Source organism: Mustela putorius, unplaced genomic scaffold (genome assembly GCF_011764305.1).
Source record: "Mustela putorius furo isolate JIRA1106 unplaced genomic scaffold, ASM1176430v1.1 tig00537227_pilon_pilon_pilon, whole genome shotgun sequence".
In the NCBI taxonomy this organism is placed as follows: domain Eukaryota; kingdom Metazoa; phylum Chordata; class Mammalia; order Carnivora; family Mustelidae; genus Mustela; species Mustela putorius.
The window spans coordinates 37697183-37721548 of NW_025422368.1; the positions used below are offsets into that span (position 1 = coordinate 37697183).

A 24366-nucleotide genomic window follows, 5' to 3' on the forward strand; every position below is an offset into this window, starting at 1 on the left:
TTTAAGTTTATCAATTTTTTTCCTTATCCATGAAGATAGCAGATATAATTATTCAGAAAGACACACTTAGGAAATGAATAGGTGCTTGTACAAAAAGACAGGGATATGAAGTATGATTATGTAGTAAATGTTAGAAGTCCCCAGTGTCATGAATTGTTTGCCTAAGTTCCTAGGAACATGAATTTCTGAAATTTACATGAAATTTGCAGTAGCACAAAGAATAATACTAATAAAAGGAAGACTGAAGAGAAATCAGTTTTTAAACAAACACTGAATCATTTTTAACTGAGTTGCATAATATCTGAGTTAAAAGTAAATAAGAAATTATTTTTTTTAATTAATATCTTATAGGTGTATACTGAGCAGCTTGTGGGAAAATACAAAGTCATTACTTCTATATCCGGTATTCCATACAAATATTATAGTGAGATTAAGGTAGACGTTAATTGAATTTAAAAATTGCTATAATATACAGGAGTCAATGGAGGTATTCAAATCATGCAGTAACAGATTGTATTGGAAACACAGATAGTTCTTGCTTTACATGGTTCCCATATACAGATATCAGTGGTCACAGTTCATTCAATTAACACTCATTCCGCAACAACACAGTTCAGTTTTCATTTATTACAATATATGGTGAGTAATTGCATAAAGTACAAAACCCTGCTACATAAGTAATAGATGATCATTATGATAAATGACCACTCTTGTCAATTCCTTCAAGGTCTGTCCATGATTGGTCACCGAGAACCTCTTATTTCATTTATATATTGATAGAAAAGCATACAGTTGTTTTCCGTCTTTGCTTCTCAGTTGTAGAGATATTTTAGGAAGATCATTTTTCTAAAGCACTTCTACTGTTACATAATACTCTAGATCAACCTGATTTATATAAGATCTTGGGAAAAAATGAAAATTTGCTTTCTATCAGCAATACAGCTTCATTAATCTAAGGAGTTGTTTAAGCTTTTAAACCCTTGCAGACTATTGGCTGTAACTGGAGCTCAAGCAATTTCTTTAGCCGAGTTTTAGAAGAAATAGTATAAAAAGCATGCAGCTGAAAATATTCAAACATCTTGTCAGAAGGTAACAGAATATCCTTATAAGAGAAAAGATCTTTTTCCACACCATGTGAATGACTTTGCAGAATGTGATTTAAATAAAAAACAGAGTTAAAGACAAAACAACTGTCAATGATACTTCAATAACAACAAAAAAATATTTACCCATTATTTAATGGGTAATAATAAGAAAGAAGAAATAGCTGACTGTGAGAATATTGATACTGCCATCATTTCAGAGTCTCGGAGGACTTTGAAATTCCTGAAGAATGGAATAGCTTGCTGAAGATAATTTCTTGGCAAAAATGAGGAAGGGAGATATGCTGGAGGAGGTGAAGCTGCCTACAGGAAACTTCACATTAAAGGAACTGTTGGAAATCTTTCATGTCTTGACATCACAAAAGCTAAAATGTTAAAAGCTGATCCTAACCTAGAAAGGAAAATGACATATGTGCTATGGTGAATGCTGTGAAGTGTGTAAATCTGGTGACTTATAGACCTGTACACCTGGGGCTAATAATACATTATATATTTATTAAATTTTTTTTAATTTTTAAAAAAAAGAAAGAAAGGAATATAGCAAATTGCCAAGGAATGGATAAAATGTTCAATCTGTAGAGTAAGCTGTATCACAAAAAGGATTATACCATTCCTCTTGCTTCTCTTGATAAATGGGAGAAACCAATTTAATATTCAATGTTTCTAATATTTGGAATTACAACATATTAAGTAGTATTATTTTACTTTTTTCCACTTCTCTACACATTTATAACCAATAGTAAGACATTTTTAATGTTTTGACAAAAAAAGTTTTTAAAGTCACAAAACAAAAAATTTTCTCTTGGATTCTGAGATCGATTTTCCAAAGTTTCAGCTTATATGGTCACCTTTATCTTGCACACTAATACATAAAGTAGGAATGTTTGCATTTAGCTACAATTGAAAATTTGATATAGCTACTTTATTTTCACAAATATGATAACTACTAAAGGTATTAAATTTTCCAATCATGTCATTTCTTTTGAATGTCATATACTTCACTGTTTTTTTATTTAAATTCAATTAGCCAACATATAGTACATTATTAGTTTTTGATATAATATTCAATGATTCATCACTTGTGTAAAATACCCAGTGTTTATCACATCACACGCCCTTCTTAATGCCCATCATGAATGACCCTGTCCCCATCTCTGGACCTCTGGTTACTTTCTGTAACCCTGCTTGTTTCCAGGAGTTGAGTTGTATTTGGTGTGTGTCCCATTGTCGTGTTTTTTACTTTGCTGTTTTCAGCAAGTGTCAAATCTGTGACCAGGAAAAAAAAAAATTATGTGTTTTAGTTTGAAACATAACGTTACCTCATGAATCTAATCTATTATTGCCAAAGTTTATTATTTTCTTGTCAGGTTATTTTAGTTAAATAAGACCAAAGTGATAATAACTATGGTGATTTCTTACACTACTGCAAGAATTTAATAGAATTCAACTGTCTAGGGGCACCTGGGTGGCTCAGTGGGTTAAAACCCCTGCCTTGATTCCAGGATCATGATTCCAGGATCCTGGGATCGAGCCCCGTGTCAGGCTCTCTGCTCAGCGGGCAGCCTGCTTCCTGCTCTCTGTCTCTGCTTGCCTCTCTGCCTACTTGTGATCTCTGTCTGTTGAATGAATAAATAAAATCTTTTAATAAATAAATAAATAAATAAATAAATAAATAAAAAGTATTCAATTGTCTATGGCCCAAAGCTACCTCTGGGTCTTTCATTGACAATTTCACCCAAGAAGCCATTGAAAAATCTGGGTATGCCCAGGGCACTTTAGATTCATGCTTGGTGTTGTAGTGCAATTATTGATATTGATTCCTTTTATTCTCAAAATGTTCAGGTTTGGTCAATAAATCATATGGTTACCCTGATTCCCATTCTATTTTATATTCCACAAGATATTATCCTTGACCTTGATTTGACTTTGTCTTTGTAACTTCTGTCCATTCCTTAGGGGCTTAGGAAAGCATAGGGGTGTATAAAGAAGGACAGGGAAGCGTAACAGTTTCTGAATTTCTATCTTCCATGTTCTTAATTCTATGAACTCCTTCTATATAGAACAGATTTTTTGCTGAAAAAAATATTGCCTGAGCTTCAGGAAAAGGCTCCCAGAATTTTTTTTTTTTAACTATCTTGACACATTTTGACCACATATGGAGGGTGGCTGTCAGAGAGACATCTTCAAAATTAACAAACTAGGTTTCCTTTAGTATTGACAATAAGCAAGTGGCAAGTTAACTCACAGGTCACAATGCAAAATTTTAAAACCCTTCCTTCTTCCCAATTTGTCTTCTTGAAAGGAGAATCCAGATCCACCCAGGGGATAGGTAATGGAAAACATCGAAAGAACACCTATAAACATCAACAACAACAAAATCAGTTATTGCTCGTTTGTTCCACTGAGAGCTAATTCAAGTGCCACAGAATCAGATTAGTATCATCAAAATTCCATTCAATAATCCTTTCATTTCTTGCTTCCTTGTCCCCTTTCCCTCAAAAATTTTAAAATCTTTATTCTTCTCAAGCTTTCTCTTAACACCATCCCACTCTAACACTGAGCAGATGATAGGCAAAAAGAGAAGCCATCAGATGAGCTAAATCCCCATTCCTCCAGACACCACCATGGCTGTACTGACAGAGGTTCTGCATTGACTGTGAGTGGACTCCCATTCATTTGGGACTAACCTTTCCAATGAGGCCCTCCACTCTTTTCCAATTTACCTATTTCTAACCTACTCTTTAAATCTTTCCCTCTTCTTTGGGCACTGCCCTGAAGTGAGTAATAATGTCTTGAAAACCCTGCCTGGTTCTGTAAATTTTTTCTTAAGATATCAAAGATAGCTTATCTTCCATTAACATTCAAGATGCTTAAGAGAAAATCTGGAGTTTAAAATTGATTTTATCATTTCTTTGTCCTTTGGATTTCAAGCCATTTCACTATCTCCTTTGAGCACTGTCTTTTCTTTTTTTTTTGGGGGGGGGTATATGTAACAGAATCATTGAAGTTTAATAACTTGCTAATTACTGATTTATTGTCTTGATTCACCTTAGATTATAAGCTTCTTTAAGATTTATAAGGGTATAGATTTTTGTTATATCCTCAGTATATACTCCATGCTGTAGACTTAAGTAAAAACTTAAGAAATATTTTTTTTAAATAATAATGTTATCAGCATGTACCCCATATTACTTCATTTGTAATACTCGTGACAGGGTCATTTTTTAGTTGTCAACTGACTCTTTACTTTTAAACCTATCTGGGGCTTTGAAGTAGGCAAACTAGGCTTTGAGTCTTTGGTCTGCTACGTATTCATGTGACCTTAAGAAATTTACTTATCCTCTATGAACTTCAGTTTTCTAACCTGAAATTTAGATATAATGGAACTGATACTACAGATTGTTTTGTGCCTAAATAAAGCATCTTTTTCAGTTTGTGACTTATAGTAGGCATGTAATGAATAGTATTTGTCATTACTTGTATGTACTGTTTAGCCTCTTGGAAGTGTTTTCACTGTTAATTACATCATTCTTTTTTTTTTTTTAAGATTTTATTTATTTATTTATTTAACAGAGAGAGAGAGACAGCAAGAGAGGGAACACAAGTAGGGGGAGTAGGAGAGGGAGGAGCAGGCTTCCTACCAAGGAGGGAGCCAGATGTGGGGCTCAGTCCCAGAACCCTGGGATCATGATCTGAGCTGAAGGCAGACACTTAACGACTGAGCTGACCAGGCACCTCAAATTACATTATTCTTGAAACACTTCCCTCCATCAGTTCCCTGGTATTACACCTTCTTCGTTCCCCTTCCTTCTTTAATCACGTATTCTTAAACACTTGTGATAGTTCTCCTAATTTCCTGCCCCATTTATAGTGTGGATATTTAGGATTCTATCCTTTGGCTTCTTCTTTTCTTAATCTACTAATTTATTTTAGATATTATCACCTAATCTATAGGTTTTATTTTTATTGATCAAAACTTACCAGGCTTAAATTCACCTTGTACATAGTAGAAGTACATAGTAATCATTAGTAAATATTTGATAATGACTGTTTAATAAAAGTATGGGAGGGCAAATTTTTAAAATCTTCAATACAGTCATCTCCCATTCAGCTCCAACCCCCAAAACATTTCATGTCCATGTCATTCTCACAAGCACCATAAATTTGACCTGTTAAAATTTACACTCAATATCAGTCTCAAACACAAAAATACCATATATATGACTGATCGTTTTTCCTTGTGAAAAATTTCAAGACAAAATCTTAAAATTCTCATAGTCTGCTTTTTCCTTCATACCTCATTTTTAATTAGGTTGTGGCATGAAACAACTTTATTTTTTCTTAATTTCTTAACTATTAATTGTTTCTCTTGATTCAGATGTCTCTTCTCTTAAAAATGTAGCAAAATAATACACTAAAATAATAAAAAATATCTTCTATGACATTCTAAGTATGCTCTTTGCCTACAGAAAAGAAAAAACAATTTTAAAAAAATCAAGATATTGAGAAATACTGGTACTTCAGCCAAACTTAAGGTGTTTCCAGTATCATAAGTGGATATACAATAACGGGCAAGACATGTTTTCTACCTTCAGGGAGTTAAAACTCTAACAGAACAGATGCACTCATAGCTGTTAACTAAAAATGTAATGCTGTGGGGAATATGAAAGAGAAAGACATTAATTGAGCTTGTTTAGAAGCAAAATTTTAAAGAAGCAATGAGGCTGAAACTTGAGAAGTGAATTGGATTAGTTGAGTTCGAAAGGGACAGAATAACTCAGCTAATAAAACTATAAAGGGAAAAAAATCACAGAGGCATGAACCACATTCAAGAAATGTTGATGATAAAATCTGGTTGGTTGGAGCATGCTATATATACATTAAACAAACATACTGTGCTGGATTATAAGGGTTTTAGCATTCTACATTTGGAAATTTGTTTTTTTTTTCTACACTCAAATATTAAGAAAAACAACAACAAAATAATCATGAGCATTGCAGTAAGTTTACCTGATTTGTTTCTTTGTATTTTAACTAATAACATTAATTAAGGTAATGATGTGTGATGATAAGAGGTCATATGCAGGATTGTGCCACGTACATTATGACTGAGAGTATAATTTTTCATCACAGGACAACTCTAAGGTAGAAGAGAATCCCATGATTTAATTTGTATCAATGGCCAATTAAAATATTCCTCATACCTGGAATAAATCGTTGCTCTCTCCTTTCTGATTCTACAAGAACCAGAACACACAGGGAATAAGAAATCCCGAGGAAATAAAGTTCTATAGCTTACGTTTTGTGACAGGTCTCATGGACAGATCAGTGTAATAATTGTATATACTTGGCATTTGAACCTGTGATAGCAGAATTCTCCAATAACTGCTCAAAAGGTAAAGGGCTTGGAGGCCATTTATTAGGAATAGCCAAGGACTGAGGTTGTTATCCAGATTCTCCTGACCTATATCTTAACAATACCAAAAACTTTCTGTAGATCATCCCACAGACCTGGGTATTATTGCAATTTTTCTTACTGTCCATATTCATCTGGGCATGACCTTGGCTTCCATTTCCATACCACATCCATGATTCCAAACATGAGTGAAATTGAACATCTGAAAAACACATGAGGAAAGGTTATAAAGATATGATTCTGATATATACATAAGCATAATATGTATGAACAGATATACTATGAATTAGCATATGTATCAGAATTTACAACCATTTGCATTGCCTATTGAAATGATTAACCAAAGTTACATATTGAGTGAGATGACTGCTTATAATATGAGAGAAGGAAGAGAATGAGATCTGAAATGGTATGGGATTTGGATCTAGAATAATCTGAAGAAAGAAGGAAAATCATAGAGAGGAAGAAAAGTGATAAAGGGCTTACTAAAAGCACTCAAAGAAAACTACAACGTTTGGATTGCTACAGCAAGACTGTAGTCCATCTCTAGTCTCTGTGTGTGTGTGTGTGTGTGTGTATATATATATATATATATATATATATATATATATATATTTTTTTTTTTTTTTTTTACAGAAACCTTAGCACCACCCAGAGTCTATCAGACTCTGCTTTAAGTGGTCTAATTTTTTTTGTAGGGAAAAATTCAAACCCTCCCCATTATCTATGGGAACACTAGTGACACTCCAATCTTATCTATTAGTTTGTTTAGGTTCCTGTCAACCATTCATTTTGAATACCTTGAAATTTCTGAGCACCCCATGCTACCCCTCACCAATTTTATTACAATATGCTTCCAGTCCCAGCATTGAATGTTATACCCCCACCCAATCTCAACTCTTTCTTTCAACTATTGTTTCTTACATTACATATTTATGTTTATGAGCACTCATTACACTGAATTGTAATTTTCTGTTTACTTGTTTGCTTCTTCTATCATGACATGAATAACTTAAGGCAAGGGATAGTTATTATTGTTATGCATAAGACTTAATATTCTTGAAGGTCTCCCAAGTGTTGACACATAGTGTGAAGTGACTTTCTTTCTTTCTGCTTTTCTTTCCTTCTTTCTTCCTTTTATCTCTCTCCCCCCCTCTTTCTTTCTTATGTAAGAAGATAAGAAAGGAAAAAGTGAAGAAAAGTGATTGAGAAGCTATAGGATTTTCGGGAGGGGAAAGGACATGGTTCCTCTCTGAAGAAATTGGATGAACTGTCTCGCAAAGCCTAGGTTTCCACTGTGATTCTTGTGATTATCATTTATATCCAGTCTCATTTACAAACGAAAGTTGCATGTTCATACGCTCCATCTTGGTCTTCCACCCTTAAACTATCCAGACAGATTTGTCACTTTCAAAGAAATCTAACGAAAAAAACTATCTCTTTGAATAACAATGTAGCCAACCCACAACAACTATTCTTTTAGTAAGGATCATAGTAAATATAAGAGCACCCTTGCATGAAAGAGAATTTTTAAGAAAAATATTTTAAAAAGAAGAAGAAGAAAGAGATAGAAAGGAAAGGGAAAAACTCCCCTTTCATCCTCAAAAATGAATTTAGGAAAGAGGAGAGTGATATTTTAAAATACCCCTCTAATTACTATACTATGTGACTATGTGTCTATACTATATGACAAAAGTGCTTTTTTAATACAAGAATTTGTATTTCCATGTTTTCTTTATTTCATATATATTTTAAGATGTCAAACCCAGTAAAATGTCTAGGAAAAAATGGAGAATCTGGTCAGGGATGAGACTAGATGAAATAAGCGACCATTTCACTCACCTTTTTCCTTCTTCATTAACTCTTCACAGTATTCTGAGGTAAAGTTTGTCAGCTCTTTTAATATGTTTTGTGTCATATTTTCAAAAATGATAAGCTCATTTGAGACATTATTATACATATTCATGCATAGCGTTAAATTTTCTTCCAACTGTTGTATATTGTTTTGTTCAATATCATTTGTTGTTCTGTTGTTGAAGATGAGTTTCCAATAATCTATAATTCATATTAGGAGATTAATGACTTTAACATAGTCAAAGTTTTCCAATAAATTATATTAATATCACAATTATTACTTAATAATTTAATGGAATACTCATTAAAATAATACTTACACGTTGCATCACCAATGAAACAAGATGGAATTGGGAGGGAGACAAACCATAAGTGACTTTTTTTTTTTTTTATTTATTTTTATTTTTTTTATTTTTATTTTATTTTTTTTCAATTTGCTTTTCTTTCTTATTATTCTCTACTTATTTTTTTAATATAATTTTTTATTTTTTATAAACATATATTTTTATCCCCAGGGGTACAGGTCTGTGAATCACCAGGTTTACACACTTCACAGCACTCACCAAAGCACATACCCTCCCCAATGTCCATAATCCCACCCCCTTCTCCCAAACCCCCTCCCCCCAGCAACCCTCAGTTTGTTTTGTGAGATTAAGAGTCACTTATGGTGTGTCTCCCTCCCAATCCCATCTTGTTTCATTTATTCTTCTTGTACCCACTTAAGCCCCCATGTTGCATCACCACTTCCTCATATCAGGGAGATCATATGATAGTTGTCTTTCTCTGCTTGACTTATTTCGCTAAGCATGATACGCTCTAGTTCCATCCATGTTGTCGCAAATGGCAAGATTTCATTTCTTTTGATGCACCATAAGTGACTCTTAATCTCACAAAACAAACTGAGGGTTGCTGGGGGGAGGGGGGTTGGGAGAAGGGGGTGGGATTATGGACATTGGGGAGGGTATGTGCCTTGGTGAGTGCTGTGAAGTGTGTAAACCTGGTGATTCACAGACCTGTACCCCTGGGGATAAAAATATATGTTTATAAAAAATAAAAAATTAAAAAAAATTGCTAAAAAATGATACTTACATATGTATAAAATACTAACTGTATGTACTTTAAAGATTGAAATTTATTTGAGATAAAAAGGTATGTTACACAATAGAGAACTAGTTTCTTGTTGAAGAAAATACCCAAAAATGTTTAAAAATTAAAAAAAAAAATCCATGTGAAGCAGGTATCTCAAAATAAAAGATGATGCAGTTCAGTAGTTAGTTTATAGAAAATTCACACATGTGAAGTTAGGAGGTACTATAACATACTGGTGAGCCTATGTGTTGTAATTTTTTAGTTTCTTGGACAGATATAACCATAATTTAAGGATGGGCAATTGGTAAATGGCAACCTTGGGATTTAAAAAAAAAAAAAACTCAGAATATGGGGATCATGTCTCTAAGAACATCAGGAGACTCAGAAAACTTCATAACTGCTTTATTTTGTGGATTGTTAAAACATATTTTGGGTTTTTTAAAAATAGGTTGATGTTAGTTTACCTGAGAACCCTGCAACTTAATCGAATATTTAATTTTTAGTTTAAGTTTTATGAGGATTAAATTAGATAAAATCACAAAGGATGGGTGCTCAAGAAAAGTTAACAATTTTAATATTCCTTCTATTTCCTCAGAATGCCTTTGTACTCACTGTTGTAGGAGGGAAGAGAAGGGGGAAGAGAATTACCCACTAGCATCCAGGATTGAGAAAAGATGCTCCCAAAATATGGAGTTCTTAAAAGAGTCTTTTAATTATCAAATAAGTAATTGATATTTAAAGAAAAAATTCATTATAGGGCCTGGGAAATGCAGTAGAATAGAAGACACAACCAATGTAGCAAAGCAGAGAAACATAAAGACATAAGGCAAAGGGCCATTAAAACCATAAAGTATAAATGGAATACTATGCAGCCATCAAAAGAAATGAAATCTTGCCATTTGCAATAATGCAGATGGAACTAGAAGGTATCATGCTGAGTGAAATAAGTCAATCAGAGAAAGACAATTATCATATGATCTCTCTGATATGAGGAATTTGAGAGGCAGGGTAGGGGCTTGGAGGGTAGGGAAGGTAAAAATGAGACAAGATGGGATTAAGAGGGAGACGAACCATAAAAAGCTCTTAATCTCATAAAACAAACTGAGGGTTGCTGGGGGTTGCAGAGGTAGGGAAAGTGTCGTGGGTTAGGGACATTGGGGAGGAAATGTGTAAGCCTGATGATTCATGGACCTGTACCCCTGGGACAAATAATACATTAAAGGTTAATAAAAATAATTAATTAAAAAATAAAATCAAAACCATAAAGTATAAAATGAAATGATAGATGTATAAACAAATAATCAAATACTCCCCCTGATCACTTACAGACCATACGGAATTGCAGAAGTATTTTGGGTTCTCTGACCTGGAAATTGAGTGTAAACATGATTATAGGACATGATTTGGGTAAAGACTGAATGAGATCATGACCTTATGTGTTGCAATTTGAGTTTCTTGGACAGATATAACCATAATTTATATGTGAAGAGCTTGGGAAAACATTAGTACTCAAAAATGATAAGTAATATAATAAGAGTATTTAAATTATTAAATAAAATATTGATATAAATGATATCTACTCTATGACTCCAGAGATATTAACGCTGATTTTATATTTTAATAGCCTTTAACTCCCGTTGACAGATAGCAATTGCTTTTAGTTTCTTCTCTTTCTCTGTATTTTGAGGTTTTGGCAATTTATATGCATTAGATCTTTATTGAGAAAATATATTTTTAAGCACTTGCAATTTTCTTTTTTCTTATTTGTGGAACAAATTGCTAATAAGGGTAGATTGAGAGTTTTCCTTTTCTTATAAAGATACTTCAGCTTTGATATTCAAAAGCCTACTCGTTTCTTTTTATTCACCTATTTGTTCCTGAATTCACTCATTTATTCATTTAATACATTCATTCAAAGAATACCAAGGATGAATAAGCCATAATCTGTGCTCTTATGAAGCCTGCATTATATTGGAGGAAAAAACCCTGCCCACCAATTATTGTGCTATTGTCAAGAACAGTTATAGAAGTTTTAGGAAAAAAATAATCATCTGGGAGAAATTATCTTTCAAAAGACAGCACCATGAAACCAGCTCATACTCACCTGAAATTGGTGTGATTCCTAGGACAAAATAACTGGCTATTAATGGAGGAATTAGAGAAAAACATCAAGTATGATAATACCATTTTGAAGTATGTTTGCAATTAGAATGAATTAGACAAGAAGAAAATACATGAAGAATGGAGAATTTGCTTTAAACATATGAAATCATCATGAAAACTCTCAGGCTATAATTAATTGTATTTTTGTTGTATTGATTTCATAATTTCTAGAAAAATGGGTTTACTTTACAATCCTTAGCCTTAGTTGTCACTGAAGGAATTTGTCATTAAAATATCCTCGAGACAATGATGAATATGATATGGTCCTACAGTAATGACACATTTTCTCCTCTATTAATCTGGAAACATTGTATGGATATGTCTTGGGACTTGGATTTATTTGCAATCCACAGGCTCAGAGAAAAGTGGAAACTTACACCTCAGGCCCAGTGTCCCCAGTCCAGCCAGCACCACCAGGTTCACAGTCAACGAAATGAAAGCAACAGTGCACCACACTTTTGACCGAGTGCTATGTCCTGTGAAGAAGCACCAATTTAGAAAAATGACATGAAGCAATACGTTTTATGTTGTTTCCTTTTTCATAACCTTGTCCAACACACCTGCCCCTTATGTATAGGACTATTGGAATTTTTTTAATGAAAATAATTGCTTGCAAAATCAAGCAAAGTCCTCATTAACTACATCTTTACATTCACAATTAACACTGAAAGCAAATAATTCTAAGTAAATGTGATCATAGGACATATTTTGGATACTTTCATTGACACTCTCTTGTTCATTTTTTAGCATTGTTTTTTCCCTCCCTTCCCCATCTTGCTGTTTCCTCATTCTTCCCATCTCCAGGAAATCAGTGTTGGCCACCTGATAGATGTTCTTTCCTAATTTTTCTAGGCTAATATTGAGATCTATTATTTAATATGATTTACAATCCATTCTGATGATTGCCCTTTCAGGTTTTCTCTTGAATATATTATTAGGAAATCATCTACTTCCTTTAGACTATCAAATTTATTGCCATGAAGTTACAGAGGTTGGAGCTTTACACATATTTATTCTCTCCCATTTTATTTATTTATTTATTTATTTATTTATTTATTAAATGAGTGGAAGTGGATACGGGATTTCTGGGGTGTGCTCCATTTTTTTTTAATAAAGATTTTATTTATTTATTTGACAGACATCACAAGTAAGGAGAGTTGCAGGCGGTGGGGGTGGTGGGGGAGGTGTGGGGGGTGGGATCAGGCTCCCTGCTGAGCAAAGGGCCTGATGTGGGGCTAGATTCCAGGGTCCTGGGATCATGACCTGAGCCAAAGACAGAGGCCTTAACCCACTGAGCTACCCAGCTTCCCCTATTCTCTCCCATTTTAGTTACTTATTTAAGCATATTCCTTTTTTAAAAAGATTTATTTATTATTTTAGAGCAGAGAGAGAACATGGGGAAAGGGAGACAGAGGGAGACAGAGAGAGAAAGAATCACAAGCAGACTCCCCACTGAGTGGGGAGCCCAACATGGGACTTGAACCTAGGACCCTGAGATCACAATCTGAGCTGAAACCAAGAGTCAGACACTTAACCAACTGAGCCAACCAGGTGGCCCTAACTTGATATCTGATACTTTTGCTTTTTCCATTTTTCCTTAATTTGACTATTAGATTTTTTAAAAAATAAAACCAGTCTCAGATTAACTTTTCTCTTCAAAACCTTCCTATTTATTGATTTAAGCTTTTAAATTTATCAATTCTCTTAAATTCTTTTGTGATTTTATTATTTTTATATTAAGATGGGTTATTACATTCTTTCTCCTTTGACTATGAAAAATTGGGATGAATTTTTTTTTTTTAAGATTTTATTTACTTATTTGACAGACAAGTAGGCAGAGATAAGCAGAGACAGAGAGAGGAGGAAGTAGGCTCCCTGCTGAGCAGAGAGCCCAATGCAGGGCTTGATCCCAGAACCCTGGGATCATGACCTGAGCTGAAAGCAGAGGCTTTAACCCACTGAGCCACCCAGGTGCCCCTGGGATGAAAGTTTTAGCTGTTTCCAAAAGGAAATGTTTTCCTTTGCATTATATTCTTAATATCTGTAATTTTGGAATAGCTAAATTTAGACTCTCCAACCTAGACTTTTATAGTACTTTTATTCCCTTTCCTCCTCTCTCTTAATGCTGGGTTTTACTGTGACAGTTTAGTAAAATTTGTCCTAGACTATTAATGACTTTCTCTTGCAGTGTATCTATTTTATAGCAAAAATGATTTAGCACTTTCATTATCACAATTACCATTATATTTATTCCATCATCAGCTATTACTTTTTGACTCACCTCTAAATTTTCCCTTACACTGAGGTCTGATTAATTCCTTGTATGTCTGGAAATTTTCTTGAGTATTTTTCTTAGAAAGAGTACATGGTAAATTTTTATTTTGTTGGGATGGATGATTTATATCTTTTCTGAATTAAAGATGGGAGAATAGCAGTTTTTTCCCCTCCATATATATCCAGTTCTAGAGGATATATAATTATTCATAATTTATATCCTTTTTTATATCTGTCCCTTTTCCTCTTTTTTTTTTTTGTCATATATAACTTTTATTACGTTGAGGTACATTCTTTCTTTTTTTTATTTTTTTATTTTTTATAAACATATATTTTTATCCCCAGGGGTACAGGTCTGTGAATCACCAGGTTTACACACTTCACAGCACTCACTAAAGCACATACCCTCCCCAATATAAAATATTTTTTACATATTAGATTACTTGGATATGTTATCCAAGCCTATTATGATTTTTATTACCTTTATAACTTTGAATAATTTCTTCTATCTGATCTTCCAGAATATCCTGTTGGGTCTTAATGATGTTTGCTCTTTTTTTAAACTCATCTGCTGAAGTTATTGCTGTCAAAGTCATGTTTCAATTAAAAATTTTTTGATTCCATAATTTAATGTCTTAAAAAAATCTTATTATGCTGGTTGTTTAATTTGGTTATCTGTCCCTTTCAGGCATTCAATATTACTGACAGTTACCTATTTGGGACTTTTGGTTTTTTTTCTCCTTTGGCCTCCGGATCCCCTAAAATCAACAGCTATTTTTGTTTTCCCTTAGTTTTATTTACTCTGGTGTTTGAGATCAAGATTTGGAATACTATGAGAAGCATCACACCTATGTTTAATGGAAAGCATAGTTGTTTCTTCCATCATATGTCAATGGCATGCCAGGTGACAAACTGTTAATTAATTCTATGTTCCATAAAAAGGGACAAACTTGGTCCAGTGTCTTCTTGGATATAAAGTCTAGTACTTTCTTTGATTTAGAATTACGGAAGACCTTTTTTGCCTGTTCGTTCAGTTTGCAAATGAATGGTCTAAGACCAGAAAGATAAGCAAGCAAGTCCTTGTAAGACCACACAAGAAGGTTGGTATAATATTTCTGCTATGGAGTTCAATAATCTCAAGAGGCTAGGACCTTTCCAAGGATGAAAGAGGCTTAAATCTTCTCCTAAGCTCTTCTTATTCTTTTTTTCCCTGTGAATTTCCATGTTCTTAAGTAACATGGAGGCAAACAAGTGCATCACCTCTTCCCTTCATTGGAACCCCATAAGAGTTTTGGTATAGACATACTTCCTATGTCTTTCCTATTTCTTCTAGTTTCTTTTAGGAGAGGCACTTACTGGTAGGAAATGGGAAGGAAGGCAGAATAAAATTGCATTTGGGCTGACTGAAATGTTGATTAAAAATCAGCCTGGAATTAATCTTAGAGATAGAGCTCATTCCATTACCTTTTTTCTCCCTAAAATTTCTGATAAAATAGAGAATAAAAAATGCATAGATTCAAGATTCAAAATAATGAGAAACAAAACTACATAATGGCATTTGGAAGGTAGAGAACAAAAGTTGCTAGTAACCTCGTGGACCTTGGAAAAGTGAACCAAAGTCAAAATTCTCATTTAAGAATCCCAAAAGTTGCATTTGGGTGGCTCAGTTAGTTAAGCATTTACCTTCAGCTAAGGTCATGATCTCAGGGTCCTGGGATCAAGTCCTGCATCGGGCTTTTGCTCAGTGTGGATGGAGTCTTTTCTCCCTCTCCCTCTTCTTCTACTTGCACACTCTCTCTCTTGCACTTGCTCACTCTGTCTCTTGAATAAATAAATAAAATCTTTTTTTTTAATGTTTCACTCATTTCATTTGTTTTTTATTATGCTCAGTTAACCACCAAAAATATTCTGTCTCTCAAATAAGTAAAAAAAAAACAAAAAAAAACAAAAAAAAAAAACCTCAGAAGTTCTGTAAGTTGGTGATAACCTCCTACTTTATCATCTCAAGTGGAGGTGTAGGGAAGCCTGAAAACTGAGAAAGTATCTGAAAGTTTACATATGATTCAGATGGACTCCTAACCCCATATTTTCTCCCCCTCTACAATGAGTTACAATGAGTTACCCTCTGTGAGATAATAGGATATATATCTATACTGTATCTATATCTATATGAATATCTATCTGCTCTGCTTCCTGTCACAGAGCTTCTAAAACCTTGATATTTTCTTAAGTGGTAAGAACACTAGGAGCATCTCTTCTTCTAATATTTGATCCTTGACCCTGCTCCTCACACAAGGATCCTAAACCCTTATACAATCCTAAGTGATAAGGAGAATCTTTGCTCTTATTATTATTTTTTTAAGATTTATTTATTTATGAGAGAGAGAAAGAGAATGCACACACGAGTGGTGGGAGGGGTAGAGAGAGAGAATCTTTAAGCAGACTCCCCACTGAGGGAAGATCCTGGGAAGGGGCTTCATTCTAGGACCCTGAAATCATGACCTGAGCTGAAACCAAGAGTCAGACACTGCAGCAACTGAGCCACCCAGGGCCCCAGGAGCATCTTTTGTTCTAATGAAGTGAGTCTGAGTGGGCATGTGGATGGGCTCCTGGAGGAGAGGTGGTCATGGGAAAGACCAAGCCATGACAGGAAGCTTGGAATTTTCAGTCCCCCAACCCCTACTTCTCTTGAGCAGGGAAAAAGTCTGAAAATGGAGTCATTAACTCCATCAATCATGCCTATGTAAGGAAACCTCCATAAAAATCCCAAAAGTATGAGGTACAGAGAGCTTCCAGGCTGGTGAACATAATATCAGGAGGGTGACCCACCCCTGCTTAGGACCCTCCCAAATCTCACCTTATGTATCCTTTATCTGGCTGCTTATCTCTATCCTTTATCATATTCTTTAATAAAGTCGTAAATGTTAAATGGTTCTCTGAGTTTTATGACCTGCTGGGGCAAATTAAGTGTACCTCAAGAGGGGATTATGGGAAACTCTGTTTTATAGCCAAATCTGAATGAAGTTGTGGGTAATCTGGTGACATACTTCTTGTAATTGTCATTTTAAGTAGGGGGTGGGGTGCCTGGGTGGCTCAGTGGGTTGAGTCCTCTGCTTTTGGCTCAGGTTCATAATCCCAGGGTCCTGGGATTGAGCCCCCAGCAGGTTCTCTGCTCAGTGGGGAGCCTGCTTCCCCCCCCCACCCTCTATGCCTGCCTTTCTGCCTGCTTGTGATCTCTGTCTGTCAAAAAAATAAAATAAAATCTTTTAAGGAAATAAGTAGGGTGGGAGCACTTTTTTGAGACTGAGATTTTACCCTATAGAACTTGACATTATCTCCAGGTAGATAGTAATAAAACCGAGCTGAATTGTAGGACATGGCAGCTGCTGTCACAGAGAATTGCTTGATGTGGGAAAAATGTCCATGCATTTGATGACAGAAGTATCAAAAATGAACTGTTCTGTGTGAATAGTAAAGGAGAAATTGTAGGGAAAAAACTCACGGTAGAGAAGAAATTTTTTTTTTTCTTTTTTCCTACAACAAGTGGAAACTGAGGTTTCCCTTAATACCCTCTCATAGTCATTCTGAGAGAAAACTGTCTGGGACAGAGTATTGGAGGAATCCTCTCCAGAGCAACCAGAGGGGAAATTCAAACAAACAAACACATACAAATATTGACAATTGGGTTTCTCAGAGAATCACCCAAGTACATGAAGCCTACACATACACTCTCATATAAAAATGAGACCCCTCTCAAGTAATTTGGCATCATATTCTTTAAAAAAAAAAAAAAAATATATATATATATATATATATATATATATATATATATATAGTATTTATTTATTTGACAGAGAGAGAGAGTACAAGTAGGGGAGGTGGAAGAGGGAAAGACAGGCTCCCTGCTGAACAGGGACCCCAATATGGGGCTTGATCCTTGGTCCCTGAGATCATGACCTGAGCGGAAGACAGATGTTTAACCGACTAAGCCACCCAGGTACCTTTGGCATCTCACTCTTAAATGATTACAGGCAACCAAATATCACCAGATATTCGAAGAAAGCTGCCAACATGAAAGACTGAGAAAAAAAAAAAAAAGACAAAATGAAAGCAGTGAGAACACTTAAAAAGTTCTGTAAATAAACTAAGATCTTTTACATTTCTACTGGAAATGTAAAAATGGAAAATAATTTTCAGTTTCTTATAAAGTAAACATACCCATCTAACCCAGAATTCTACTCTTATGTATTTACCTGATAAGATTTTTTTTATTTTAGGGGTGCCTGGGTAGCTCAGTGGGTTAAGCCTCTGCCTTTGGCTCAGGTCATGATCTCAGGGTCCTACAATCAAGCCCTAAATTGGGCTTTCTGCCTAGCAGGGAACCTGCTTCCCCCCTCTCTCTGCCTGCCTCTACCTCCTTGCAATCTCTCTTTCTGTCAAATAAATAAATAAAATCTTTAAAACAAACAAAAAAATATTTTTTTATTTTAAAGTAGGTTCCACACAAGCCTGAGACCAAGACCTGAGCTCAGATAAGGAGTTGGACATTCAACCGACTGAGCCATCCAGGCACCCCGACCCAATAAGATTTTTAAAAAATATGTCTACACAAAGACATGTACACCATAGCAGATTTATTTACACTAGTCCCAATCAGGAAGCCACTGAAATGTCCATCTACAAGTGAATGGATAAACATTTTGTGTATTCATACTATGGAATACTACTCTGCAATGAAAAGGAATTAACTATTGAAAACATACAATATGAATTAATCTTTTGTTGTTGTTGTTGTTGTTGTTTTAATTTATTTTTTATTTATTTTCAGCAGAACAGTATTCATTATTTTTGCACCACACCCAGTGCTCCATGTAATCCATGCCCTCTCTAATATCCACCACCTGGTTCCCCCAACCTCCCACGCCCCACCCCCCGCCACTTCAAACCCCTCAGATTGTTTATCAGAGTCCATAGTCTCTCATGGTTCACCTCCCCTTCCAATTTCCACCAACTCCCTTCTCCTCTCTAACTCCCCATGTCCTCCATGCTATTTGTTATGCTCCACAAATAAGTGAAACCATATGATAATTGACTCTCTCTGCTTGACTTATTTCACTCAGCAAAATCTCTTCCAGTCCCGTCCATGTTGCTACAAAAGTTGGGTATTCATCCTTTCTGATGGAAGCATAATACTCCATAGTATATATGGACCACATCTTCCTTATCCATTGGTCTGTTGAAGGGCATCTTGGTTCTTTCCACAGTTTGGCGACTGTGGCCATTGCTGCTATAAACATTGGGGTAGAGATGGCCCTTCTTTTCACTACATCTGTATCTTTGGGGTAAATACCCAGTAGTGCAATGGCAGGGTCATAGGAAGTTCTCTTTTTAATTTCTTGAGAAATCTCCACACTGTTCTCCAAAGAGGCTGCACCAACTTGCATTCCCACCAACAGTGGAAGAGGGTTCCCCTTTCTCCACATCCCCTCCAACACATGTTGTTTCCTGTCTTGCTAATTTTGGCCATTCTAACTGGCGTAATGTGATATCTCAATGTAGTTTTAATTTGAATCTCCCTGATGGCTAGAGATGATGAACATTTTTTCATCTTAATAACATTATGCTTAATGAAAGAAGCCAGTCATAGAAGACTGCCTGCCATGTGAATCCATTTATATAAGATCTGAGAGCAGACATAATAATGTAGGGTGACAGAAAGTAGATCAGTGGTTATCTCGGTCTAAAATTGGTGGTGGGGATAACTTAGAGGGGAAATTTTTTTGTATTTTGTTTTTACTTTTTGGGAACACTGATTAAGAAATTTTATTATAGAAAATGAATGCATCCAATATCCCCAAATACATTTGTAACAACAGACACACAGGAAACATGATAATATTTGCTACATCATAGCCTTATTCTTTCCAAAGGATAAAACATGATGTAAAAACAGGGAGTGAAGGTTGAAAGAGAGAGGTGGTTAGAGAAAGCAGGTACTGTCTTTTTGATTAAAAGACACAAAATACTTTTTGGGGTGACAAAAATATTGTGTATCTTGATTTTGGTTACAGAGGTTTATATTTATTAAGTACAATAAACTATACACTTAAGGTTTAGGGTGTATTCTTTTGTATTTAAGTTATACTTCAATAAAGTTGACTTGAAATGAAATTTTTCAAAAGTAAGATACAGTGGGGCGCCTGCGTGGCTCAGAGGGTTAAGCCTCTGCCTTCGGCTCAGGTCATGATCTCAGGGTCTTGGGATCGAGTCCCACATCGGGCTCTCTGCTCAGCAGGGAGCCTGCTTCCTCTTCTCTCTGCCTGCCTCTCTGCCTACTTGTGATCTCTGTCTGTCAGATAAATAAATAAAATCTTAAAAAAAAAAAAGTAAGATACAGGGTTGTGTAGGTGGCTCAGTGGCTTAAACCACTGCCTTTGACTCAGGTCATGATCCAAGGATCCTGGAATCGAGTGCCACATCTGGTTCCTTGCTCAGCAGGGAGCCTGCCTCTCTCTCTGCCTCTGCCTGCCTCTCTGCCTGCTTGTGTGCTTTCTCCCTCTCTCTTTCTGGCAAATAAATAAATAAATAAAATCTTTAAAAAAAAAAAAAGTAAGATACAATTTTGTATCTATGTCTGAAACTGGAATGTTATATTAGAAGACTTGAGGGAAAAAAAAAAGAGTTCATTGAAAATGAAATGATATGAGGAACATGTTTGTACTACGTAAATTAAAATATAATTTTAAAAAATCATCCATGAGGGTAACTGGGTGGCTTAGTTGGTTAAGCATCTGCCTTTGGCTCAGGTCATAATCCCAGCGTCCTGGAATCAAGTCCCACGTTGCAGGGTTGTGAAGAGGAAAGGTCCCTGTTTACTGGGGAGTCTGTTTCTCCCTCTACCCTTTCTCCCTGCTCATAATCTCTCTCTCTGACAAATAAATAAAAGAATATTAAAAAAAAGAAGAAGAAAAGAAAAGAAAACGATCCATGAAATTGAACAGAGTGATGAAATGATGAAAAATGGGAGGAAATACAGAGCCCCAACATGATACAGACAATTAAGCAACCTACTCTTCATTTTGCCTCAGGTAGTAATCAGAGGGGCCTGAGATCAAGGCCCGTACTGGGCTCCATTTTCAGCACGGCGTCTGCTGATATTTCTCTCTCCTTCTCCCTCTGTCCCACATTTCTCTCTCTCTCTCTCTCTCTTTCCAAAAGAGATAAATCTTTAATAAAGAAAAGGAACGTGGAAGGAAATAATATTGTAAAATAGGAAAAATCTAGAAAAAGACAGAAACACTGGGGATGGAGGAAGAAAATAAAAAGATGTTTTCCCATAAGTAAAGGATATGACTTTTCATCACCTTTTGTTTATCCTCCTTATTTCCCTTCTCAAAAGTTTTCCATCTTTATCTCTAAAAATAACTCTAATTGTTATGTCCCGGTGTCTCCCAAATGCTCTTCTTAACTTTCTCCAGTGGCCACATTTATTCACGTAGGGCTTACCTGCCACAGCTTTGCTCTCTGCCATCTCAGGTATGCTCTCAACTCCCCCTGCTCTATTTTCAGTTTCACCATCCATTTCCATTTCAGGAACTTCATGATTGTCTTAAAAAAAAAAAAGTGTTTTTTAAAAAAAGTCAGTCTTCTCTATTCTTTACTCTCTATCTAGATAATACCAGTGTTCCTGGTCTGTTGCTGATTCTGATGGTAGATATTTTAAATAGACAAACCCTGGGGCACCTGGGTGGGTCAGTTGGATAAGTGTTGGACTCTTGATTTCAACTCAGGTCATGATCTCAGGATGGTGAGATCAGTCCCCCTGTGGGGCTCTTTGCTGGGCACAGAGCCTACTTAAGATTCTCTCTCTCCCTTTCCCTTCCACCTCCATGCTCACATGCTTTATCTCTCTCCCTCCCTCTCTCATAATTAATTAATTAATTAATTGACAAACACTGTGTGATCTTTTACTAAAATAAAATTCAGACAACCTACCCTGCTGTGTAAAAAAAGATTAAATCGTTTTATATGGAAACATGTATTGGAGAATATACAACAGAATGTAAATTGGATCTCCCAGTTTATAAGCACTCTAAGTCAGTTGCCCATGGACGGCAAGTATGGAATACTTCTCCCCAGTACATACAATGCCTTTGTCAATATTGTAGACACAGAGAAGAGGACCCTATTTAGGGGAACTGGTCCCTAAAACATTATCCACTAACCTGATGCCTCAAATTACATAACCAGAGACATGTTACTAGAAGTGATTTTTCTTCCTCATTTGAATATAAAATACTTTGGGGTAAATTTATAAAGTAAAAATTCCATATGTTGAGATGCCTGGGTGGCTCAGTGGGGTAAACCTCTGCCTTCAGCTCAGGTAATGATCTCAGGGTCCTGGGGTCGAGCCCCACATCAGGATCTCTGCGCAATGGGGAACCTGCTTCCCCCTCTCTCTCTGCCTGCCTCTCTGCCTACATATATAGATGTACACATATATATGTGTGTGTGTCTATATGTATGTGTACTATATATATGTACACATATACACACACATATATATGGAATGTACATTCCATGTGTATTAAATGTACTTCATACATACACATACATACATATATATATATAGATAGATGATATAATTTTATAGTAAGATCAAAAAGACTGAAAACAAATACAAAGGAATAAAAATAATATAAATAATAAAATATAAATAACAAAACATAATCCCAGGGATGGCACAAGAAACCATGTATCCTGTAGCAATACAAACATTTCAATAAATACAATTTTGATGTTTCCCCAAAACATCGTCTTACTGTTTCACTGTTACTTCTAAGTTTCTAGGAATTGCATTCCTGGAAAAAACAGACTGGAATTATATGGCTTGGAAGGATATAATATAGAGATAAGACACCTTCAGTCTTACTCCTTCATAGAAAGAAGCAAATGTTTAGCACACCATGACTGACTAGGATCCCAGGGTCCTTTAAATCTCATAGCATATGTCTATATTATATCTTTCAGCAGTTAAATAAAAATCCTAGGTAGTTATGTTCATACTATTACTGTTTTTCCTTCCCATAATAGCTTGTATGTCAGATCATCTGAAAATTGTCTAAAATCATAAGAAATGTTATTTTCGTGACACCAGAGATCTGGATTTCCAGCGGCTTAGACCACCATGTTTGTTTTGTTTTGTTTTATTTTTGTTTTTCACCAACTATGATCTTACAAGCTAAATAAGACAGACAAAACTAAGCTCTGGCATAGCAACTTCCCTATGGACTGGCACTCTGTCATCAAAATCATCAGCCTTGAGTTGAAGGCAAGGAGAACTCACCAGTGTAGTTAAATAGCTCTCTTTTCTGGTATGTCTGATCCTACATGGAGGCTCTTACCTGCTCTCTTGAGACTGTAGCTCTCCTGGGATGTCTTCACCTGGGAAGCATTTGGAAATTTGAGAGTAGCATAAGTCACTTCTTCAGGCATACTGAACAAATACAGCACTGTTGGTCACTGGGGGTGGTGCATGTCTCACTGAACTTCACAGAAGCTGCTCCTGTGGCATGATCTATGCATGTGGTAACTAAGTTCAATGATCTACCTTTGTAAAAACCAAGCAAAAATATAGTGTCAGAAAACAGAACTGAGCCACTGAGAATTTCAGAATTGCTTTATTCTCACCTCCGCACACATCTCTTATCTTTCTTTTCTTAACTTCCTCCAGTAAACACCAAGTTGAAGAAATGGTCCTGAGAGAAAAATGTGGATTTTAACTATAAAGATTCTTTTTTATTTTTTTTTTTTAATTTGTGGAAAATGGCAGTGACCTCCCGACTTAAGAAGGCCCTGTGGAAAAAAAATACAAATGAAAATATCACCATTTCTGCGTACATAAAGTTGTTAATCAGCATGTGCCTGTGACAACAGTGTTGTAATCGAAAACACTTAACTCACTACTAACTCCCAGAAAACCACAACTGAGTTAGTTCTCACCAAAATATTGTTCCCTTTCTTTTTCCTTCCTATTTTTGTGGATTGAAAAAAGTCTTTAGAAGTTAAAAGAAGAATACTGGGGCACCTGGGTGGCACAGACAGTTTCATGAGATCAAGCCCAGTGTCAGGCTTCCTGCTCAGCTGTTGTGTGTTGGGGGTGGGATGTCTGCTTGGCATTCTCTCCCTCTGGCCCTCCCCCAACTCTCTTTCTCTCTAAGATAGATAAATAATTTTTTTAAAAAAGGAAATATACTAATAGAGCATTACAAAATCGAAGAGTGATACTCAGAGAAAGAGCAGGAAAAGCTACATTTGAGCTACATTAAATAGAGATTTTTTCCCCTTCCCACCCCTACCTTCCACACAGAACAGCCCCTGAAAAAAAGGGAGATATATTTTAGAAGTGGAAGTTCTTTATTTAGAGTGTATATGTCAGGATAGGATCTGAATTCTAAGAACTTGAAT

The 24366-nt window shown here is 35.5% G+C and overlaps 1 protein-coding gene across 2 annotated transcripts; it reads right to left on the reverse strand.

Annotated features, from left to right (window-relative positions):
* Positions 1–446: 446 nt before the first annotated feature.
* On the reverse strand, positions 447–23583 carry LOC101685207 (C-type lectin domain family 12 member B). Of its 2 annotated transcripts, none has more exons than XM_045072870.1 (7): positions 23304–23583; positions 21406–21507; positions 12003–12101; positions 8362–8574; positions 6641–6721; positions 3349–3457; positions 447–2369 (listed from the first exon to the last, which is right to left on the reverse strand). In XM_045072870.1, the coding sequence occupies exons 1-7, from the start codon at positions 23392–23394 to the stop codon at positions 2354–2356; spliced, it is 711 nt and encodes a 236-aa protein (XP_044928805.1). In that variant the 5' UTR covers positions 23395–23583; the 3' UTR covers positions 447–2353. The 2 variants fall into 2 exon arrangements, with proteins under 2 accessions (XP_044928805.1, XP_004779780.1); XM_004779723.3 differs by having other exon boundaries at positions 6615–6721.
* Positions 23584–24366: the final 783 nt, after the last annotated feature.